Source organism: Palaemon carinicauda, chromosome 33 (assembly GCF_036898095.1).
Source record: "Palaemon carinicauda isolate YSFRI2023 chromosome 33, ASM3689809v2, whole genome shotgun sequence".
In the NCBI taxonomy this organism is placed as follows: Eukaryota; Metazoa; Arthropoda; class Malacostraca; order Decapoda; family Palaemonidae; genus Palaemon; species Palaemon carinicauda.
This window is the reverse complement of record NC_090757.1, coordinates 56,914,259-56,935,554: the sequence shown is the minus strand read 5'-3', so window position 1 is coordinate 56,935,554 and position 21,296 is coordinate 56,914,259. Positions and strand designations below refer to the sequence as shown.

General features: G+C 41.8%; 1 protein-coding gene across 1 annotated transcript; it reads right to left on the bottom strand.

The window, feature by feature from the left end:
* Window positions 1-2,085: 2,085 nt before the first annotated feature.
* On the bottom strand, window positions 2,086-21,090 carry LOC137626188 (zinc finger MYM-type protein 1-like). The gene is made up of 3 exons (XM_068357264.1): window positions 21,013-21,090; window positions 18,212-18,281; window positions 2,086-2,723 (listed from the first exon to the last, which is right to left on the bottom strand). Exons 1-3 carry the CDS (start codon window positions 21,088-21,090, stop codon window positions 2,086-2,088), a joined length of 786 nt encoding a protein of 261 aa, XP_068213365.1.
* Window positions 21,091-21,296: the final 206 nt, after the last annotated feature.

The following is a 21,296-nucleotide window of genomic DNA, read 5'->3' as shown; positions in this document are numbered from 1 at the left end:
TCTCTCTCTCTCTCTCTCTCTCTCTCTCTCTCTCTCTCTCTCTCTCTCTCTCTTTCAAAGCAATGTAAATATCCACTTTAATGTTATATCTTTTCCACACCCTCAAACTTTCTTAGTTCGTCAATCCGCCATCTTCTCTTACTTCCCCTGCTTCTTTTGCAAGCTCTAGGTACAAACTGTGTTATTCTTAAAATCCATCTGTTGTCTGTCATTATTATTATTATTATTATTATTATTATTATTATTATTATTATTATTATTATTCTGGCAATACTACAGTGTATGTGAGAGTATCTTTTATAGGTAGGCTAATTGTATTTTTTCCACAGCTCTAGCGACAGAAAATCTGTTTTTATCCTGTCCAAAGCGAACATCATCCGACGGAGACGTCTATTACAAACTTGTAATCATTTGGCAGACTTAAAAGTGTTACATAATTCTAATGAATCTCAAGGGAAGTTTGTAGGTTGTCTGTGTGGCTATACTCCAAAGTAGATAATTTTCAATATAATATTGCTTGTGTTCATCGTTATTTTTTCATTAGGTTGCTTTTGTTTTGCTGTATTTGAGTAATAATAAAGCAGAATAAGGCTATTTGAAATAGTAATTACAGATATGAATAGATAAGAATAATGTAATGATACGAATACGAAATGTTGGCACTGCCCATCAAAGTAAACAAAACATCGTATGAATAGCCAACACCACCGATTTATGATTAACTTTGTTATCGCTATTATCAAAATATTTTAACATTTTATTGAGATTATTGTTATTTCCGTGTTTTTTAAAATTTAGAAAACATCACATACAGTAGAAAAAGCCCAGAAACAACGAAGAATTTATATACGTTGTTAATGTTAAAACTCTGGCGAAGTTGGTATCGTTACTAATGTCAGACTGTTGGTGTTTTGAAAGCAACCGTATTATGCAGTGTTCAGTTTTTTTTTTTTAATAATTTTTTGTTGCTTTTGCATTAAATCCATTAAGTATTATTTGAACTATGCATTCCAGTAATAGTGATTGTGCTGATACCATCAAGCATCAACCTTGGGCGTATGTATTTCATTGGTCTAAAGAGATTTCACGGTCGTAACATAGCCTAGAAGTCATGCTGGTAAAGAAATTTGAAGAAGACTGGTGAACTTTCTGATTTTTTTTTATTGATAATAGGTATGATGATACTGACATTATAGTTTACAGTGCCATAGATGATGAAGAAGCCATGGCAAGTAATGTGAAGGAGAAGAAAATCTTGATGTTCTACACTGCGCGGCTGAACGTGAGTACTGTAATCTCTTGTTGCCGTAAAACTAATTTACTGTTGTTGTAGTGTCTTGTAGGGGTTTCTCTCCCCCAAACAACTATACCTACATTAGGTTAGCATATGATACTTAAATTTCTAGCGAAACTGTAATTTGCTATAAGATATGGAAGAGTGCTGGCTATTTGGCAAGGGCGTCACTGGCTTCTAAAATGTGGGGGGGGGGGGGGGGGGGACATTGACAGGCGAGGCTGGCGAGCGCAGCGATCCCTCACAGCTGGGGGGTCCGGGGGTGGGCGCTGTAAGCCCCCCCCCCCCCCCAAGAAATCTTTTTAATTTATTACCTTTTTTGGTGCTTTTAAAGGCACATGAGCAACATATTTCAGCAAAATACAAGACCTGTATCCTGCCTGAAATCTTGTTATAAGCCTTTTAATTTTGTATCTGTCTGTCGTTATACAAAATAATTTTAATATTTCTTAAATTCATTGGCCAAACATGATGACATTAAAGCTTTGAGCATGAAGTATTACCTTAGACCCTTTGTAATGATTAAGATATAAACACTATTATATTACTTGAAAATTTTAATAAAGCCTGATTAAATCAACATGCATGGTTTATTAAATGATTAATTCACATTATATGAAAGCAAGACTCATGTTGTTTCATTCAAATAAGATTATTATCATATCATTTAAAGTATTAAGACGAAAAATAACCTGTGTCAATCCTAGCAATTCTGTTAGTCAGAATCTACCAAAAATGGTCCTTCATTTGTCTTCTGCTCGGATGAACTCCTCAGCAATCGCCTGTGGACTTCAGGTAGCTTGACGGTCACGATGTACATGGCAAATCATGAGGTGGTTAAGGCGTTGCTGACTCATACTGCTACGTAACCATGCCTTCAATCGTCTGAGAGCACTGAATGACCTCTCAGCTGTGCAGGAACTTGCTGGGGAGACAAGTAAAAGGCGTAACAATGCTTCTACCTGAGGAAACATTCGGCGAACTTCTGGTACCATATCTGCAAAGATCTTTCTATAATCTTCAACTGTTGACCCCTTAAACTGGTTGTGGAAGAAATAGAGTTGCTGATTCAGAGATTCATTGAGTTCTGGATACTTAGTGATAATTTCTGGCTTATGTGTCCCAGTCAACAGTACTGACGATAAATCTTGATACTCGGTGAGATCAGTGGAAGTGAAGTATTCTTTAATGTTCAGTACGGCAGCATCAATAACACTGAAGAACTCAACTCGATAAAACTCTTCAGCTGAGTCATGACAGTAGTTAGAGGCAAATCCTAATCCTTGGTCTAGCCTCTTTGGTATTTTTTTCTTTCTTGGAAGAGGAATTGCGTCTAGGTCACACAGATGGAGCTTCTGTTCTGCTTCTTCAAATAATCTCTTGAATTTGTGCTCGCATCGAAGTGACTGTAGGCTCTTTATGGTAACCTCTGAATATTACATTGGTATAATCACCATAGTGAATACTAAAAATGTGGGGGGGACAAATGATACTATGTCCCCCCCACTTTGAAAAGTGGGGGGGACTTGTCCCCCCCGTCCCCCACCTGTTGACGCCCATGCTATTTGGCATGTTTCTTGGTATAATGTAATGGGCCTCGTGCATTATAAATAATTTACCAATCGATTGACTTAAATGTAGGCTAAACAATATTTCATTCACTAAGATCATTATTTAATTTTGAGATATTAGGTATGGGTTCCTTGCATTCGCTTTCGTTTTTTATGACATAATCATTAGGTGGTTTTTTGAACCAATACAAAATTTACCATCTTTTTTTTTGTACGATGTAATCATTAGGTGGTTTTTTGAACCAATACAAAATTTACCATCTTTTTTTTTGTACGATGTAATCATTAGGTGGTTTTTTGAACCAATTAAAAACTTAACAAATAATTTTGCTTAAGTTTCTTGATGTTGTTTTACAAGAGCCCCTATTTGGGTGAATGAAGTTTGTTAGGACAGTTATGAACATTCTTATTACTTGTCAAATCCATTTTCTGTATGGTAAAATTGTTGTTTATTTTAGTCTAAAATACATTATTGTTACAATCGTGTACGAAATATTATGATTTAGTGTTACCTTGACAATAGTAAATCTGGTGGTAAATTTGTATTGTATTACATTGTGTGATTTTGAACAGAAAATATATGTTTTCCTATAGTAAATAACGAGATTTAACCGAATTTGACCTTCATTTCAACCGCAAACAAACAGATCAACCAATTCGACTAACTTTAAGTTGCCGAAGTGGTTTCTGTTATTGCGGATGAAATGAAGGTGAAAACCGGTTAAATCACGTTATTTCCTACAGGAAAACATATATTTTCTGTTGAAATGGTTAAATATAATTACTGTTGTCATATATGTTGTGTTAAAATATATAAATATAAGCACTTGTTCAACGGTGTCACTTCCCTTACGAATGTACTGCGAACGATAACATTAGCAACGTTACCAATGATACACAGTGTTACAAACGTTGACGAATGGTACACAGAGTTACCAACGGCACGATGACATTACTAACGACAGCAATGATAGATATTTCCATACGTATTTTAAATAATTTGTCCATATAAGTTTTACTCAATATTTAAAAAGTACAAAAAGGGCACAGAACCTAACAAACCCACCTAACTAACCTAGCAGTATGACAGGTCACAAACCTCAGGTATTTACTGAAAACTGTAAAATTCTCCATGTTACGAACGATACACAGAGTTACCAGTGGTACGGTGACATTACTAGCGATAGTAATGATAGGTATTTCCATACGTATTTTAAATAAATTTTCCATATAAGTGTTACACAATACTGTATATGAAAAGTACAAAAAGGGCACAGAACCTAACAAACCCACCTAACCAAACCTAGGAGTTCCCCGGTCACAAAACGTATATAATGACTATTGAGGAATGACTTACGTTTATGAAAAAGACGACGAAACTTGCGGGTCACGGGAGGGTGAGACTGGCGGCTTAACTCCTATGACTAGAATGAGGATGGTTGTGGGGCCATTGTTTATGTAAAAAGTGGTTTGCAAATAATATTATCTTCCATGGGGGTAGACGAATTTTTCCCAAAAATGTATCTTTATAAGAAGTAACGGTATAACCACAACGACGTTTCTTTTTGCTTTTAGGTATGTTGGATTCGGTATTACAATAAAACACGTGAATGACTTTCCTGTAAGGTAAAAAAGAACGGCACTTGGGGCACTGTAAGAGTTGAGGAATTAAGATGAGTGATTTCAGGAAATTATCAACATTGGCTGAAGAATCATAAAAATCCCCATGGAATTTAGCAAATGATTTTAGGTACGGAATACTGCAGCCGGTAAAAGTTTCTGTAACTTCTTCCATCGCAAAATACGGAAAAAGAAATCCCACTTGAAATGACGGACACCTTACTAGGACAAAGGTTTCAAGGGAAAAGGGATTGGTGGAAGGCGAATGAACAGACCACTCAAAGAGATAAAGGAAGGGGGGAAGGGAAATAGCAGTTGACAACCCCCTTGTGTAAACTTTGAATGCGTATCGGGTCGTGATTGGTTAAGGAAGAAACAACGGAGTCTAGAGGGTAAACATGAATGAAGTAAATAGGGAAACTAGTCCAGAGAAAGTAATTATGTGAAACCGTGGAGTGAAAAGGAAATAACAAAAGAAATAAAAACAATATAGAAAGATAAAATGGAATGTATGATAAATAAAATTGAATGGGAATATAAAATGAGATGATTTTACCATGAATGAACTGATTAGGGAAACTAGTCCAGAGCAAGTATTTATGTGAAACCGGGGAGTGAAGAAGGAAATAACAAAAGAAATAAACCCAATATAGGAAGATAAAATGGAATGAATGATAAATAATATTGAATGGGAATATAAAATGAGATTATTTTAAAAGGTATACGATAATAAAACGAGTTATTGGAGGGGGAAAAGCTTTCTGCGCAGGGGGAGGGATATTTGCGCAGGTCGAAAACTGGTATGCACGAACGAACGTACGTACGGGTGCTAATGTTAGCATGGAATGCTAACATTTGGTCAACATCAGACGTTGGCAGCACTGGTTACTGTATTTTTTAATGAAATAATCTTTGCAACGGCGCCTCCAAAGATTATTCAGTTATACTGTTTTGTAGTTTCCTCCGATAATAATACATTCAAGAAGGTAATGTATAGAGAAGAAAAGGCTTGTTTTACGATTATATATCGTTTCCCCAGTATGTTTTCCCCACCCAAAACCCCAAGTTCCCACTGGGGGTCCCCCATTATCGTAGGATATAGATGTATATATATTTCTGAAACTATTCATTTGCCACGGGAACAAGTGTCATTTTCGAAGAGAGCGTAATTTTTTTCTATAAGTAAAAGTAGTTGTTTTCCTAGGTTACATTGCCCTGTAATACACTACAATAAAACCAATCTGGTAGGGAGGCAAACACAGAGATGAGACTTAGTCTTAGGATAAGCTAAGAATATTGCAATGTAAATTGAGGGTCATAGGGGTCATAGCAGTAGATATATAGGTAAGGATACGGCTCCTAGATTAGGTTAGGTGGTGTTCTTTTGTTTGTTTCCATTTTAGAATGTGGTTTTCCTGTCATAACTTTTGAAACTTTATACCCATTCTGTCCCAACAAATTACAAAGGCTTCCCAAATTTTTACCATCTGCTTCAGTCTCAGCTTGATTACCGTCACAAAAAGGGTTAATACGTATTTGCTAGATTAATTTCTCACAACACTTTAATTTGCTATAAGAAATGAACGAGTGTTGGCTAGCTTGGCATTTTACTCTGTATGACTAATGTGGACTGCGGCATAATAACTTTGATTGGTTAAAATTTTAAAACCATTTCATTGTTTAGACCTACTTTTTGGAAACTGATTGTGAGTTTTTACTCATGCATTGTATGCATTTACCTTTGCCAGTTCTGTTTTTTGTATGACAATCATTAGCAGGTTTTTTTTTTTTTTTTTTTTTTTTTTTTTTTTTTTTTTTTTTTGGTAAATATATGATACTTTAATTACTAGGGAAACTGAAATTTGCTATGAGTAATGGACGACTGCTCGGTAGTTCAGTATTTTTCTCCCTATGTTTAATAGGGGCTGGGGCATAATAAACGGATTTTGAGCGAAGCGAAAAATCTATTTTTGGGTGAGATAGCCATGGCGTCCTGATGGAAGGTTCCTTTTTGGTAGCTTCCTTGGGTATAAAACTACTAAGATATTCCCAGAGAATTTAACCACAGGTTATCACAGAATTCTAACTTCTGGAGCGAGTATCCCAAAGGTTTCCCTTTAAGACATCGTATATCAACAGGGGACGCATGTCTAAACGCGCCACATAGCTATCTTCACCCCGAACAGAGTTAATGCTTCGGAGTGTAAGGGTTGAGAATAGCTGGGAGCCGCTCCACAGCCAATCTCACTCGTGGCTACTACTGATACTCGAGACGTAAACAAACGGGCGCCATTGCTCAAATGACGTCACGCCCGTCTTCATCCTGAAGCCAGTTGCTTGCCCAACACCATGATACAGTAGAACAGGGTGGGATCTAAAACTGGACGAAGTAGCAGGGAGGGTCCATCAGGACGCCATGGCTATCTCACCCAAAAATAGATTTTTCGCTTCGCTCAAAATCCGTTTTTTGGGCTCAAGCCATGGCGTCCTGATGGAAGAATACCAGAGAATCAATGTATCGTGGTAGATTTTCCCCTAATAGTAAGTGCCAAGGCATTGACAAAACAGCATAGTAATCTTTAATAAGGGACCATAGGGAAGAAGCATCCTGCCCCCCTTGGCAGTGAAGTTCCCATGGGCCATGCCGACGTCAAAGTGGTATTGAAGGGCTATTCATCCTGATAGAAGAACTTGAAGAACTTGGAGATGAAGCCGAATGTTTGGTATTTGTATAGAAACATTCTGAAAATTAGACCAGTGGTGGTTGGGCACTGTGTATTGAGAGTGATGGTTCATCTCCCGGGTAATAAAAGTAAGTATTCGTGTTGGAACCTTACATAATCAGAGTGAATATAAATTAAGAGTTAGCATCTTAATTTCTTCATAACCATAAGGAAAAGGGGGAATAATAAAACTATGACAGGCATGTATTTCATAGTAAGTAGGAGCTGATTGAGACGCACAGGTAATAAAATAGAAATTTTATTTCACAAATGCAGAAATTAAATAATTTACAGCAATAAGTAAAGTTCATTTACAGTAATTATAATGTACATAGTAATAAAGACTTGCTCTTGAATCTGAAAAGGAATTTCAAGTTTATTAGTAGGCACTCGTTCTCGAGGAACGCAAGTCTTTGATTAAAAAACACGTCATGCTCAGGGCATGCGGCACTTGTGTGACAACTATGACATTTCACCTGGGATAAGAACAGTTATAAAAGCACTAAGTGTTTTCGACATCACTATGAATCGCTCGAGGGTCAACATAGGCACCCGAAGAGTTAGAGTCCCAAGTAACTCACTGTTCTACGCAGAGTTAGGTGCAGGTTTCATAACACTACCTGCGGCTACCACAAAATGTTTGACTTCGTGCACTTGTTTCGCATAATGTTTAAAGAAAACTCGCGAGGACTTCCAACCCGTGAAGTTTTTAAGGCTTTCAAAGTCCATACTCTGAAAGAAATTCAGAGATGATGCCACTTTTCTAGGATCATGACCAGCGGGTGTACTGTTAGGATCCGCTCTGCGAATGAAGTAGGTGATTTTCGCTCTTAATTGTTTCAGTGACAGGTCGCTGCCCGATGTTTCTCCTTTGAAGAGTTGGCCTCCACCAAAGTTTGAAGTTCTGCGAAGATAGACCTTGAGGCTCTCTACTGGACATAGAGAGGCATCCTCCTTCAGGGGGCATATTCTCCAAGGGCCCCATCTTTTGGTGGGTAATTCATTTTTGGCGAGAAACGTCGGATCAGGGGAGAGGGTAACTTCACCTGTATCGGTAAACAGGATGTGTCCATCCTCTCTTGATAAAGCCACTATTTCGCTGACTCGAGCTCCTGAAGCGAGAGCAAAGAGAAATATAACTTTCTGAGTCAGATCCTTGAGAGGGCAGGAATCATTGTCCAAGTTGGAGGCGAAATGGAGCACCTTGTCTAGTGACCAGGAGATCGGTTTCGGTGGGGGTGCTGGGCGTAGGCGAGCACATGCTTTCGGCAGTTTGTTGAAGATGTCGCTGGACAGATCAATTTGGAAAGCATATAGAATTGGTCTGGTCAAGGCCGATTTGCAGGTTGATATCGTATTGGCTGCTAATCCCTGTCCATGAAGGTGAATAAAGAAGGACATGCAGAAATCAATCGTGATTTCTTTAGGATTTTTTGTCTTGACGAAGGAGACCCATTTCCTCCAGGATGATTCATATTGCCGTCTTGTGGATTCGGTCTTGTATTCCTCTAGGAAGTCCAGACTTTTCTTCGAGATCCCAAACCTCTTCTTTGCGGCTAGGGAGAGAAAATCATGAGATGAAGGTCCTTGATTTTCGATGATGAAGCGAAGACAGTCGACTTCTGTACTTGTTGAGAGAGAACTGGGCCCGGGAGAGGGATCAGCTTGGGCTGCAGCTCCAGGACCAGGGGGTACCAGTTGCTCCGAGGCCACTTGGGAGCCACTAGGGCCGCTGTCCCTTTGAAGGTTCTCAGTTTGGAGAGGACTTTCAACAGAAGGTTGGTGGGGGGGAACAGGTAGATCTTGGACCATCTGTTCCAATCCAGTGACATGGCATCCACTGCTTCTGCTTTGGGGTCCTCGTACGGGGCCACATACCGAGGAAGTTGATTGTTGTTGCTCGTTGCAAAGAGATCTATCTGAAGTTCTGGGACTTGGTGAGAGATGAAGGAGAACGATCTTGCGTCTAGAGACCATTCCGACTCTATCGGGTTTGTCCGAGATAGAGCATCCGCTGTCACGTTGCGGAATCCTTGTAGGTGAACTGCAGACAAGTGCCACTTCTTCTTCTCTGCCAGACGGAAGATTGGGAGAAGCACCTGATTTATCTGGGGCGATCTTGATCCTTGGCGATTGAGACAACGAACTACCACCGAGTTGTCTAGGGTTAGACGGATGTGGATCGAGGGCGGCGGGGATAACTTCTTTAGGGTTAGAAGGACCGCCATGGCCTCCAAGATGTTTATGTGGAACGTCTTGAACAGGGGAGACCAGGTACCTTGAGCCTGTTTTTGGTGGGAGTGACCTCCCCAACCCTCCAGCGAAGCGTCCGTGTGGATGTTGAGTGATGGAGGAGGGTGTTGGAGAGGAATGGACCTTTTCAGGGCCTTTGCTTCTGACCACAGCTTTAGAAGAAGTCGCAGTCTGTTTGGAAGCCGTCTCTTGAGGTCTCTTCGAGCGATGGATGCCGAACGTCTCCAGACTCCCGCGGCATCCTTTAGCTGTGCGCGAAGCACTGGGTTTGTCACTGAGGCGAACTGCAGAGAGCCTAGAACTCGTTCCTGCTGGCGTCTTGAAATGCGTTTGGATTTCAGCAGTCGCTTGACAGACCCTGCTATTTCCTTCCTTTTCTTCTGGGGGATGGAAAGGCGGTGTGACTGAAGGTTCCAGTGGATTCCCAACCACTGGAACTTCTGAGCTGGAGAGAGGCGAGATTTCTTCTCGTTGATCTTGAATCCCAGGTGTTCTAGGTACTGGGTGACTTTGTTGCAAGATTTTACACAATCTTCGGGCGATGGAGCCCAGACTAGCCAGTCGTCGAGGTAGGCCATCACCTGGACGTTTCGGAGGCGGAGCTGTTGTACTATGGCGTCCGCCAGCTTTGTGAAGATCCGAGGGGCCACGTTGAGGCCGAAGGGCATGGCCCGGAAGGCGTAGCTTTTCCTTTGGAGTCGAAATCCTAGGTAGGAGGAAGCGTGATGGTTCATTGGAACGTGCCAGTAGGCATCCGCCAGGTCTATGGAGACCGTGTAGGAACCTCGAGGCAGAAGGGTCCTTATCTGTTGAAGAGTCAGCATCTTGAACTTGTCGTTCGCTATGAACTTGTTGAGGGGGGATAAGTCCAGAATGACTCTGAGTTTGTCGGAGTCTTTCTTGGGGACACAAAACAGTCTCCCTTGGAACCTGGTGGACTTTACCTTCCTTATCACCTTCTTGTTCAAGAGATCTAGGACATATTCTTCCAGAAGGGGGGTTGATTGTTGGAAGAATTGCTGGAAGGTTGGGGGTGGTTGAGTCCAACTCCAGCCTAGACCCTTCTTGACGATGCTGTGTGCCCAGGGATCGAAGGTCCAACGATCCTGGAATTGGCGGAGTCTTCCTCCCACCGGAAGCACTTCATTGCTTCTGATGTCCCGAGGGCTTGCTGCCTCGGCCGCTAGCTCCCTTTCCTCCTCTGCCTCTGGAGGGACGGCGAGAGGCGTCTTTGCTTGCACCCTTGTATGAGCCTCTACCTTTGGGACGAAAGGTAGTTGACTGTTGCTCGAAAGCAGGGGTGAAGACCGGTGACTGTGACAACACCGGTTGGGGGACCAATTGAAAGGTCTGTTGTGGTTGGGCAACCACTTGGGAGGTAGCGGGTCCCGGAAACTGACGTCTTTGTTGACGTTGCTGGGGTTTCTGTTTTTGGGATTTCCTCTTAGGTTGAGGTCCGTCGTCCTGAGAGGGTTTCCTTTTCTTGGACATGCCCCACTTGTGGAGAAGGTTCCTATTCTCCGTGGCGGCTCTGTCGGTGATTTCCTTCACGAGGTCAGAGGGAAAGAGGTGTTTACCCCAGATGTTGGAGGAAATCAGCCTCCGGGGTTCGTGTTTCACGGTAGCACCTGCAAACACGAATTCACGACAGGCTCTCCGAGCCTTTATGAAGTGGTACAAGTCCTTCATCACGGTCATCAGGTGGGATTTGGAGAGTACCATGTAGTGGTCTGGTACTCTGGTGTCACAGGCCATAATTTCAAGTTGGACTTGATGAGATAAGGATGCTGCGAGCCTCTCCTTCGTATCTTGTTCCCGACGAAGGAGGTGATCGTTGAGCTTAGGGAGGTCTTCATTAAACTGACGTCCGGCGACGTCAGGATCTAGCTTTCCCACGACGAAAGTATGCTGGACATCCTTCCAGTTTCGAGCGTCAGGGGGAGTTACTATGGAGAAGGGTCTGCACTCCTCCAGTGCAGGGCAGGCTTTCCCTTCTTCCGCAGCTTTAAGGCACGCAGCTAAGGCCTTTTCCAGGAATGGAAGAATCGCACTTTCAGGTGCGACATAAGTAGGGTGCTTCTTGCTTAGGGCCGGAAGCTTAGAGCAGGTAAAGCCCCTACTCTTGAATGTGGTGGCTAGCATAGCCTGGGCCTTTGCGAGATCGAACACTATCTCTTCCTTCGGTTCGGTCTCTTCCTTCGAGGCAGGTTCAGAGCGCAGACGGACGTAACAGTCCGGGTAGGCCTCAAAGTTTGGGAAGAACTCCACGTCTTCCAAGGGGACCGTGCCGATCTTATCGCTGACAAAGATCCTGCCGGTCGCGATCACCATATGCTCAGCATACCTCCACGGGTTGGCATGTGAGCAAGCGGGGAGATCCTTAACCGAAATCCTCTTCGGTTCTCTGGATTCTATCATGGACCTGATGGACTCCTGATTCTCCTTCAACCTGTCGTCCATGACGGCTCTAATCAGTCGGATCAATTCTTGAGTGGAAGAAGAGGGATCCGGGGTCGAGGAGGTAGACGGAATAGACACTTCCGTCGGTGTAGGAGTAGGAGGGGGGATGGACGGAGGAGCGACCTCTTGCTCCGACTCGGCGTATTCCACCTTGTCTTCGTCATCTTCGGCTCCTTGAGCCATAAGCGTCTTCTCGGTGTCTTCCGAGACATCCGACATCTGTTCGTCATCTCCGGAATCCAGGCGACACTCATGCATGGACTGAGCCATGACAACATCAGGTTCCACTGTAAGTTGGACAATGGGAATCACGTCTTTGGGTACCACTGAATCAGGGGAGGCCTTAGGGAACAGGAGTGACCTCAATTCTTCTGTGGCCAGGTAAGGGCCGGTGGCATTTTTCTGGAAGCCACGCACCCACTTGCGTAGCTTTTCACGAGAAATGTCTCTGACCTCCGCTGAGGGAGGGTTATGGAAGGCGTCAGTCATGTGAGCCTGGCATACCGTGCAGTTCAGTGGATTCCAAAACTTCAGATCCCCTTTCTTGTCGGCACAAGGGGCGTGAGTCCTGCAAGCCGTATGCCCGTAAAACTGCGGGCGTTTCACAGCGCAGAAGGCGAAGTCACACTTCATCTGCTCCTCCTGTGGAAGAAAGAGAAAATGAGTATGGGGGAGTCATAAGAATGGCTCTTAAACTAAGTTAATATTAATTATTAATTTTAACTTAAAGAAGGGTGTGATGCATAGAGATTGAAATAGTAAAGAGAACATACTCCATGCATCTCGCCTGGCTGGTTACCGTAAGCTTTGTCCTTGGATAATCCGAGAGACCGAAGGCACCGGATAGTATTCCTTAGAATTCCATAGGGCAATGGAATTCCGTGGAAAAACCAAGGGTAAGATTGGGACCGAGATCATTCGGTCCCAAACTAGGGGCTAGAGGGCCTCCTTTTAAGGTAACTGCTTCTGGCAACCAGCCGTGCAAAGATGCACGCAGCATGCTGGAATTAGAAGAGTGCAAAGAGACAGCATGATCCCTAACAGAACAGTACCAAGGTATTGATCTTAATAGTGGAAACAGTCCATCTGTTTGCGGTATAGGGCTATCAGTATCATATGATAGCTAGAAGAAGGGGGTGCAAGTATTCTTGACGCCTCCGGGGGTTTCCGGCAAGCCGCCGGCATGCCGGAGGTCGCTCCGACAGAGTTTCTGGCATCAAGACAGACAATATGTAAGTCAAGAGTATACCAGGGTGGCGGCCGCCGGTACAACGGCGGCACGCCGGCAGGGGAGCGGCGGCTCCGGCAGTCGGAGGATGCCGGTTTGGTGACTGGGACAATGTATAGCGGAACCGGGTTGCCGGCAATAGATGCCGGCACTCCGGCGGCCGACCGGCGAGCGGACGACAAGCTAGGAGGGAGGAGAGCCGCCGGTAGGAGCCGGCGGCAGTCGGCAGTCCCCCGGCACACAGGGGGCTGGCGGCAAGGGTAGGGAGAGTCACCAAGGTAGGAGGCGGGTATCGCCGACAGTGGAGGCGGCAAGAGACCAGCACCCGGATAGGGAGAGAGACAGGGGGGGGGGAGGGATGCAGGAAGTTCAGTCATGGACTCCGGACATCCCCCCCCTGAGAGGGTGTACCCATGATAGAGACAGGCTCTATCATCCAGGAGCAGGGGTCACAGAGGACCGGGAGCTAGGTAGCCCAAGGGAGGGCTAGGGGACACCCAAAGAGGGGGAGCCCCCCATATGCAGAACACATCTAGAGACTAACCTCATAGGACACTATGAAGGGTATATGTACCAGAGCGGACTGCACAGGGAAGCTCGGGTAGCCCTACTACTCCACCCTAAGGAGGAGTTGTAGGACAGGGGACAGGTGGGTATAGACTAACCTAAGCATAGGCTAGGCTATACAAGAGATAGGTGGGGAGGGGAGTAGAGAGAAGTCTTCCAAGGAAGGGTTTCTGTACCAGAGCGGCCACTAGGGAAAGGGAGGACACTCCCTAACCTAAGATAAGGCAGATCGGCTGAAACGGTGCATGGGTACAGTTTCAGCAGGGAACAGAGAAACCTTCCTAACCTAACCTAGAGCAGGGCTAAAAGTCCTGAACTAGGAAAGGTAGAAGACATATCGCTATCGCAGGATAGTCATAGACTAATCCTAGCCATAGAGGTAGGGCTAGCCTAACCTCACTCTCGGACGCAACCCTAAGGGGGGTTCATTCCCATAGGGAGGACTGAGAGGCGATAAATACTCCATTAGACACTTGATCCCTTTACTCAGAAAGGGAATCAAGGCTAATTAGAGGGAATGCCAAGGCAGGGGATGAAGGAAGCATATAGGGGTCCTACAAGTAGGTTAGGTTAGAAAGAGACACTAACTAACCTATCCCCTATATGGTCCCTGAAGGCGAAAGAACATTGCATCACGGTCGAAAGTATTGTAAAATAATGCCCCTATCTTCATAACTTAGTCTAGGATCACTAATAAAATCATGCATGAACACTTATGTACAGGCGCTCTGGCCTGGGGGCTATAGAAGCCGACTGGTATGAGGTCAATCGATGACCGATAAAAAGCGTCGAAACACGATATAAAAGTTCCTAGCTATGAAGACTAAATAAACTAATGTATTCGATTAGTAAATAAGGCCGGAAGCGTTGTTGTGGCTAACTAAATAAGGCATGCATAACAACAACGACGCCATAAAATGGCGGGTCCGGTAGAGGCACAGCTCTGCCACAAAACAGCAATTATCTCGAAAAGTAATATTTACTTTACGGCCAGAGCTTAATTAAACAATACTGGAACCTTGTACTCAACTTTCCAGAAGATGGTGAGGCTGAAGGTAGCGACATAACGTAGATGCAAATCGATAAAAGGAGCACAGGGAAAATCCGTCTAAGTAGGGCAGCTACTAAACAAAGGATGAAGACGGGCGTGACGTCATTTGAGCAATGGCGCCCGTTTGTTTACGTCTCGAGTATCAGTAGTAGCCACGAGTGAGATTGGCTGTGGAGCGGCTCCCAGCTATTCTCAACCCTTACACTCCGAAGCATTAACTCTGTTCGGGGTGAAGATAGCTATGTGGCGCGTTTAGACATGCGTCCCCTGTTGATATACGATGTCTTAAAGGGAAACCTTTGGGATACTCGCTCCAGAAGTTAGAATTCTGTGATAACCTGTGGTTAAATTCTCTGGGAATATCTTAGTAGTTTTATACCCAAGGAAGCTACCAAAAAGGAACCTTCCATCAGGACGCCATGGCTTGAGCCCAAAAAATTACGTATCGGTCAACTAAAATGTGAGGTCTATCTCTCACTCTAGGTCCATTCTTTACATCTGAGAGACTGAAGGGGACTTATTGCACATGCGTTGCTTGAATTCGCTTGTGACAGCTTTTCTGTTTTTTGTATGACGTAATCATTACCCGACTTTTGAACCAATTAGGAGCTTCCAAATATTTATTCCAAAGTTCCCGGATGTTGTTTTACAGCGGCCATTTTTTCCCCATCCTTCCCTTCAGTTTGAGTTAAACCACCATCACATAAAGACGTCTCCAAGAAGCTACTTAACCCTTTTACCCCCAGGCTATTTGGAAATTTCCAACCCTTAACCCCTGGACCCCAGGGGGTTATTTTTTTTCCCAGCACATTTTGCAGTATATATTTTTTAAAATTGCTCTAACAGCCTTAATTTTTGTCATAGAGAGGTCAGGTTGGTCACATTCTCTTGGAAAATGCCTGAATTTTCTCAAAAAATTATCAAAAATATGAAAAAAAAAAATTTTTTATATAATTTTTTGCAAGGACCTACCAGTATGTCCATGGGGGTAAAGGGATGGCTTTCGTGAAACGTACCAGTACGTCCTTTGGGGGTAAAAGGGTTAAGGGAAGTACAATCTATTTTGAAATTTAGTGTAATTTCATCTATGTCGGCAATTGATTATTATGGAAATGCTCTCCGTTCAGTGTAAATCAATTGTTACTCATGTGAATTTAAAGAATAACGGTGAAATATGGCTTCAAAGATCTGATTCTGAATTAAGTTTTTAGGAAGACCGGCACATTTTTACTGCAAGGCTTCTTTAAAGATTGCCAAGACAAATAAAAAAAAAAAAGAAGAGAGACGGTGTCAATCATAAGGTAAGGAATTATTTGTGATTTACTTTTTCATAATGTAAGGATTTATTTTGGATTTACTTTAACATAATGTAAAGATTTATTTGTGATTTACTTATGGTTTGTGACCTGGCAAGGAGGTCGGGTTATCAGTTGTGACCTGGGAAGGGGGGTCCTGGGGCCTTGGCCCCTGTCTAGGAGCTGTGACCTGGGAAGAGGGGTCCGGGGGCTTGCCCCCCCCCCCCCCCCCCCCCCGGCTATTGGTTGGGACTTGGGAATTACTAGGTTAGGTAGGTTGGTTAGGTTCTGTACCCTTTTACAAATCTCAAAAGTGTTAAATAATCACGTTTTGACCGGTTTTCAGCCACTTACATGAACCATATATTTTTCCAGCAGGTTATCTTATGCTTATTTCGCATTTCTGACCATTGTTATTGCTGAAAATCACTCGTTTATGACATTTCCCCACCCAAAAAATCCCGGTTTCCCACACGGGTCCCCTATAATTGTCTTTATATAAGGGGTCCAAAAACTCATGAACGGGTGGTTTGCCCCAATAATCATGGTCAGAAATGCATAAAACACAAGATAACGAGTAGGAAATATTCATGGTTTATGTATTTGGCTAGAAATTAAAGTATCACATACAGTATTTACACTTTTTTTTTTCAAACTAATTAAGAGCTTCCAAACATTTTTGCACAACTTCCTGGATATTTTTGGTAATTTTATACAATAGCTCCGCCGCTAATAATTTTGATATTTTTCTTTTCTGATGAATTACTTAGCTCTCTATCTAAAGCTGACCCCGTTTTAGAGGAGGAACAGTACTTTTACCCTATTTGTTAACCTTTCCAACCTTGGGGGAAACCGGATTTTTGGTGGGGGATGAATTAAAGAATCTGATTTAACATATGAATAATGGCACGTAGAATTAACAGTAAACAAGACCAACCTAACCTAACTTAGTAACCATAGCCTTACCTAGTGGGGGTGTAGGCCCCCCCCCCCTTCACAGCCATATTAAATATAAGACAGCCTAAAACCCTTTGTGTACTTAGTTAGGTTGGAGGGTGCAGGTGAGCTGCAACTCTCTGGCTCAATACCCAATGAATGAGCACCAATCATTTATAGTTTTGTGAGATATTACAAACTGCAAAGCTCCCCAGATTTTTATCATCTGCTTCAGTCCCAGCTTGATTACTGTCACAAAAATGGTTAATGTGTATTTGATAGATTGATTTCTCACAAAACTTTAATTTGCTATAAGAAATGAACAGGTGTTGGCTAGCTTGGCATTTTTCTCTGTATGAATAATGTGGACTGGGGCATAATAACTTGTGTAGATTGATTAAAATTTGAACACCATTTCATTGTTTAGTCCTACTTTTTGGAAACTGATTGCGAGTTTCTCCTCGTGCATTGTATGCATTTACTTTTGCCAGTTCTGTTTTTTGTATGACGTAATCATTAGTTGGATTTTTTCTAATTTTTTTTTAACAATTAAGAGCTTACAAACATACATTTATGGACAAGTTCCCGAATGGTTTTGGTAGTTCTATACAATAGCTCTGCTTCTAATGATTTTGATATTTTTTTTCTGATGAATTACTTGGTGCTTAATCTAAAGCTGACCTTTTTTTTGAGGAGAAACAGGATCCCCAGTGAAAAAACCTTGGTTTTTAGGTGGGTAATGAATTAGAATCTGTTTTAACATACGAATAATGGCATATGTATAATTAGCAATAAACAGGCCACCAGCTAACCTAAACAAACTACCTAACCTAACCTAACTGAGTGGGAAGCCCTCCCTACGACGCCCCCTTACACAGCCATATTAAATATAAGACAACCTAAAACCCGTTGTGTATTTACTTAGGTTGGAGGGTAAAGGTGAGCTGCACCTTTCTGACTCAATGCCCAATGCACAATAACCTCACAAATGAATGAGTACCAATCATTTATAGTTTTGTGAGAAATTCTTAATTCATTTTCAACTAATTTAAATCTAAATTTAAGACGAATATAATTATTTACAAGTGACAAATTAGATTCTATATCTAAATGAGACTTTTCAAACCAAGTTCCCTTTAAAATGGATACGTAAAAACTACACCTTTTTTTCACATTCTTCTAGTTTTTTAATACAATACGCCTTCTGTCTTACCAAAATGCTTTTTTGTTAATATCAAGTCTGCACTTACAACCACAGGTGTGGCAAATAGTGTCACTTTCACCTTTAATAACACCATAATCTTGTCAGTGCTTTACTGTGTTATTCTTTTGATGTTACCACAATAGTGCAAAACAAAACTTTTATAATTCAAATAATAATTGAGACAAGGGCTTGGGAGAAAATCCACAGAAATTGATGTCAAAGTAGATGGTAAATGAGAAACCGCACCAGAAGTTAAAGGTTCACACGCCTCTATGGCTTTCAAAATACTGAAAAATTACCGGTGGAAATTGTGTGAAAAGTGTCGATAAGTTTTCAGTTTTCTAGTAAAACTGTCACCTGATTGAGTACTTGTATTCACGTCACATGATTCTAGTTTTGTTAAAATGCTAGTCCCAAGTAAAATGTGGATAATCATCTTTGGTTAAATACTATGACATTTGGGTGACATCTTACAATGTAGAATACAGTCGATGATGTAATAATGACATAATCTCTGTTTTTCTAACGTACAAACGAACAAATGAGAGCCCAGTCTGAAGAGGAATTTGAGAGAGTTATGAAGTCGAGGGACAGTTTATTTCTGGTGGGTCAAATTTAATTTTGATTTTTAAACTACTTCTAGACCTAGCGCCGCTTAGATTATATATTAGATTAAACCTTGGACTTCCCTCATTTTGGTGAAAATATTTAAATTTGATAACTTGCCGGTAGAGCTAATGTATAGAATTAGAGTTTTTTTTTTTATAAGAGCCAGTTTTCGGATGAATGTTGTTCGTTAGGACGTGTACATGTTCTTATTACATGTTAAATCAATTTTCTTTAAATTGTTGTTTATTACGATCTGAAATACAGTAATATGATTTATTGTCACCTTGCCAGTGGTAAACCATGTTGGGGTGCAAACACAGGGTTGAGATTTATTCGTAGGGTAATCTAAGAATACTGCAGTCTAAAGGGGGGTTTGCAGGGGAGTAGTCTCCGCAGTAGGTAAATGGCTAAGAATACAGCTCTTAGATTAGGTTAGGAGGGGAACCTAGGTTAGGTTAGGAAGGTAACTTTAGGTTAGGTGGTGGTCTTGTGTTTGTTTCCTTTCGAAATGTGGTTTTTCAGCCACAACTTTTGAAACTTTACACCCGGTCTGCCGCAACGAACTGCAAAGGCTCCCCAGATTTTCCCCATTTGCTTCAGTTCCTGCTTGATTACCATTGCAAAAATTGTTGATGTATGGTACATTTATTTCTAGCAAAACTTTTTTCCACAATAAGAAATGAATGAGTGCTGGCTAGTTTAGCATTTTTATCTGCTAAACTATTGTAATTTGGACTGAGGCAAAATAACTTGCATATCAATGGATTAAAATGTGAAAACAATGTCATTGTTAATTTTTGGGAAACTGATTGTGGGTTTCTGGACATGCATTGTAAGAATTTGCTTTTACCAGCTCTGTTTTTTGTATGATATAATCATTAACCTAGCTGGCATTTTTACCCAATTAAGAGATTCCAAAAATTTTTGCGCAAGTTCCTGGATGTTGTTTTACAAGAACTAGTTTTTGGGTGAATGTAGTTTATTAGAACAGGTGTAAACTTTATCACTTGTCAAATTAATTTCATCTAAAGGGAAATTATTGTTTATTTTGGACTGAAATACAATAAAGTGAAGGTAGTTTTACGATCATTTAATAGATATGATTTAGTGTTACCTTGCCAGGAGTAAAGCCGGTTTGAAAACGAAGGGTTGAGACTTAGTTTTAGGGTAAGCCAAGAATACTGCAGTTTTAAGGGAGAGAGTTTTAGGGTAAGCCAAGAATACTGCAGTTTTAAGGAAGAGTTGTAGGGGTGTAGCCCCCCATGTAGCAGGTAAATAGGTAACGATATGGATCCTAGGTTATATAAGGTGGTGTTCTTGTGTTTGTTTCTCTTTTAAGAATGTGGTTTTTGACAATCATAGCTTTTGAAATTTTACACTCTATCTGTCACAACCAACTACAAAGGCTCCCCATTTTTTCTCCATCTGCTTAACTCCAGCTTGCTACGGTGACGAAAGAGGTTAATATGTGATACATTAATTTTTAGTGAAACTTTAATTTGCTATAAGAAATGAATGAGGGAGGATTTTTTTTGGCTTTTTTTTTTTGTACGAATAATTTGGGCTGGGGTATAATAACTTACATATTGAACAATTAAAATATGAACACCACTTCATTGTTTACTTTTGGGCCACTTCATTGTTTACTTTTGGGAGATTGATTGTGTGTTTCTGCTCATGCATAGTATGCATTCTCTTTTGCCAGTTCTGTTGTTTGCATGAGGTAAACATTACCTGTCTTTGGTAATCAATTAAGAGCTTCCAAATATATATGCACAAGCTGTTTATTCCTTCGCTGATACAAACGTCTGAGTCATTTAATGGTATTACTTCTGGTATTGTTTTTTACGGCTAGACAAAAAAAAGAATAGGTAGATTGCGTCATGCTATGCTGCTGGGCAGCTAGTGTGCATGAAGGCTACGCTTGTCTCAAGCGTCTAGTCACAACACTTCTAGGAGTGCTGGCAGCCGGATGTACCTGCCTTCACTCCTATCATCAGGCTATCGGATCGCTCCCTCATCGCCCTTATTTTGTTTGTGTTTGTGTTTTTGTATCATTGACATTATTTGTCACTTGCGTGTTAATTAATTGTTGATTAGTGTGTGTCTCTTTTGATTATGTCGACCTTGATGCATTCCTGTCTGGGTCTAATGGTCACCCTTGTAGAACCATTATAAGCTGGATAGATGTGGATCCTCACCCGGTACAGTATATCCGTCATGTAGAGGAAAAAGATATTCGGTAGAATCTCCATGTGAGTATTACAGGGAGTGGTCATCCTCCAGTGGGGTAGATATGGATCTCTTCGGAAAAAGCGCGCCAAGAGAGATCTTTCTCCTCCTCCTCCTTCTGTAAGTGGTTCGAAGAATCACAAGGTAAGTTTGGCGTTGAATGTTTTCTCCCAATCAAGTTCTGCGTCAGGATTCCTCTGAGATTTCTGTCATGGAGGATGATGGCCCTAATGTCATAACCATATTGTCTCCC

Excerpts from the sequence above, each read along its gene's own strand:
- LOC137626188 (XM_068357264.1), bottom strand. The coding sequence starts at position 21,090 with ATGACCACTCCCTGTAATACTCACATGGAGATTCTACCGAATATCTTT. Across the intron at positions 18,282-21,012 it reads TGACGGATATACTGTACCGG|GTGAAAGTGACACTATTTGC; the intron begins GTGAGGATCCAC and ends GTGTTATTAAAG. Across the intron at positions 2,724-18,211 it reads ATTAACAAAAAAGCATTTTG|AGGTTACCATAAAGAGCCTA; the intron begins GTAAGACAGAAG and ends TGTAATATTCAG.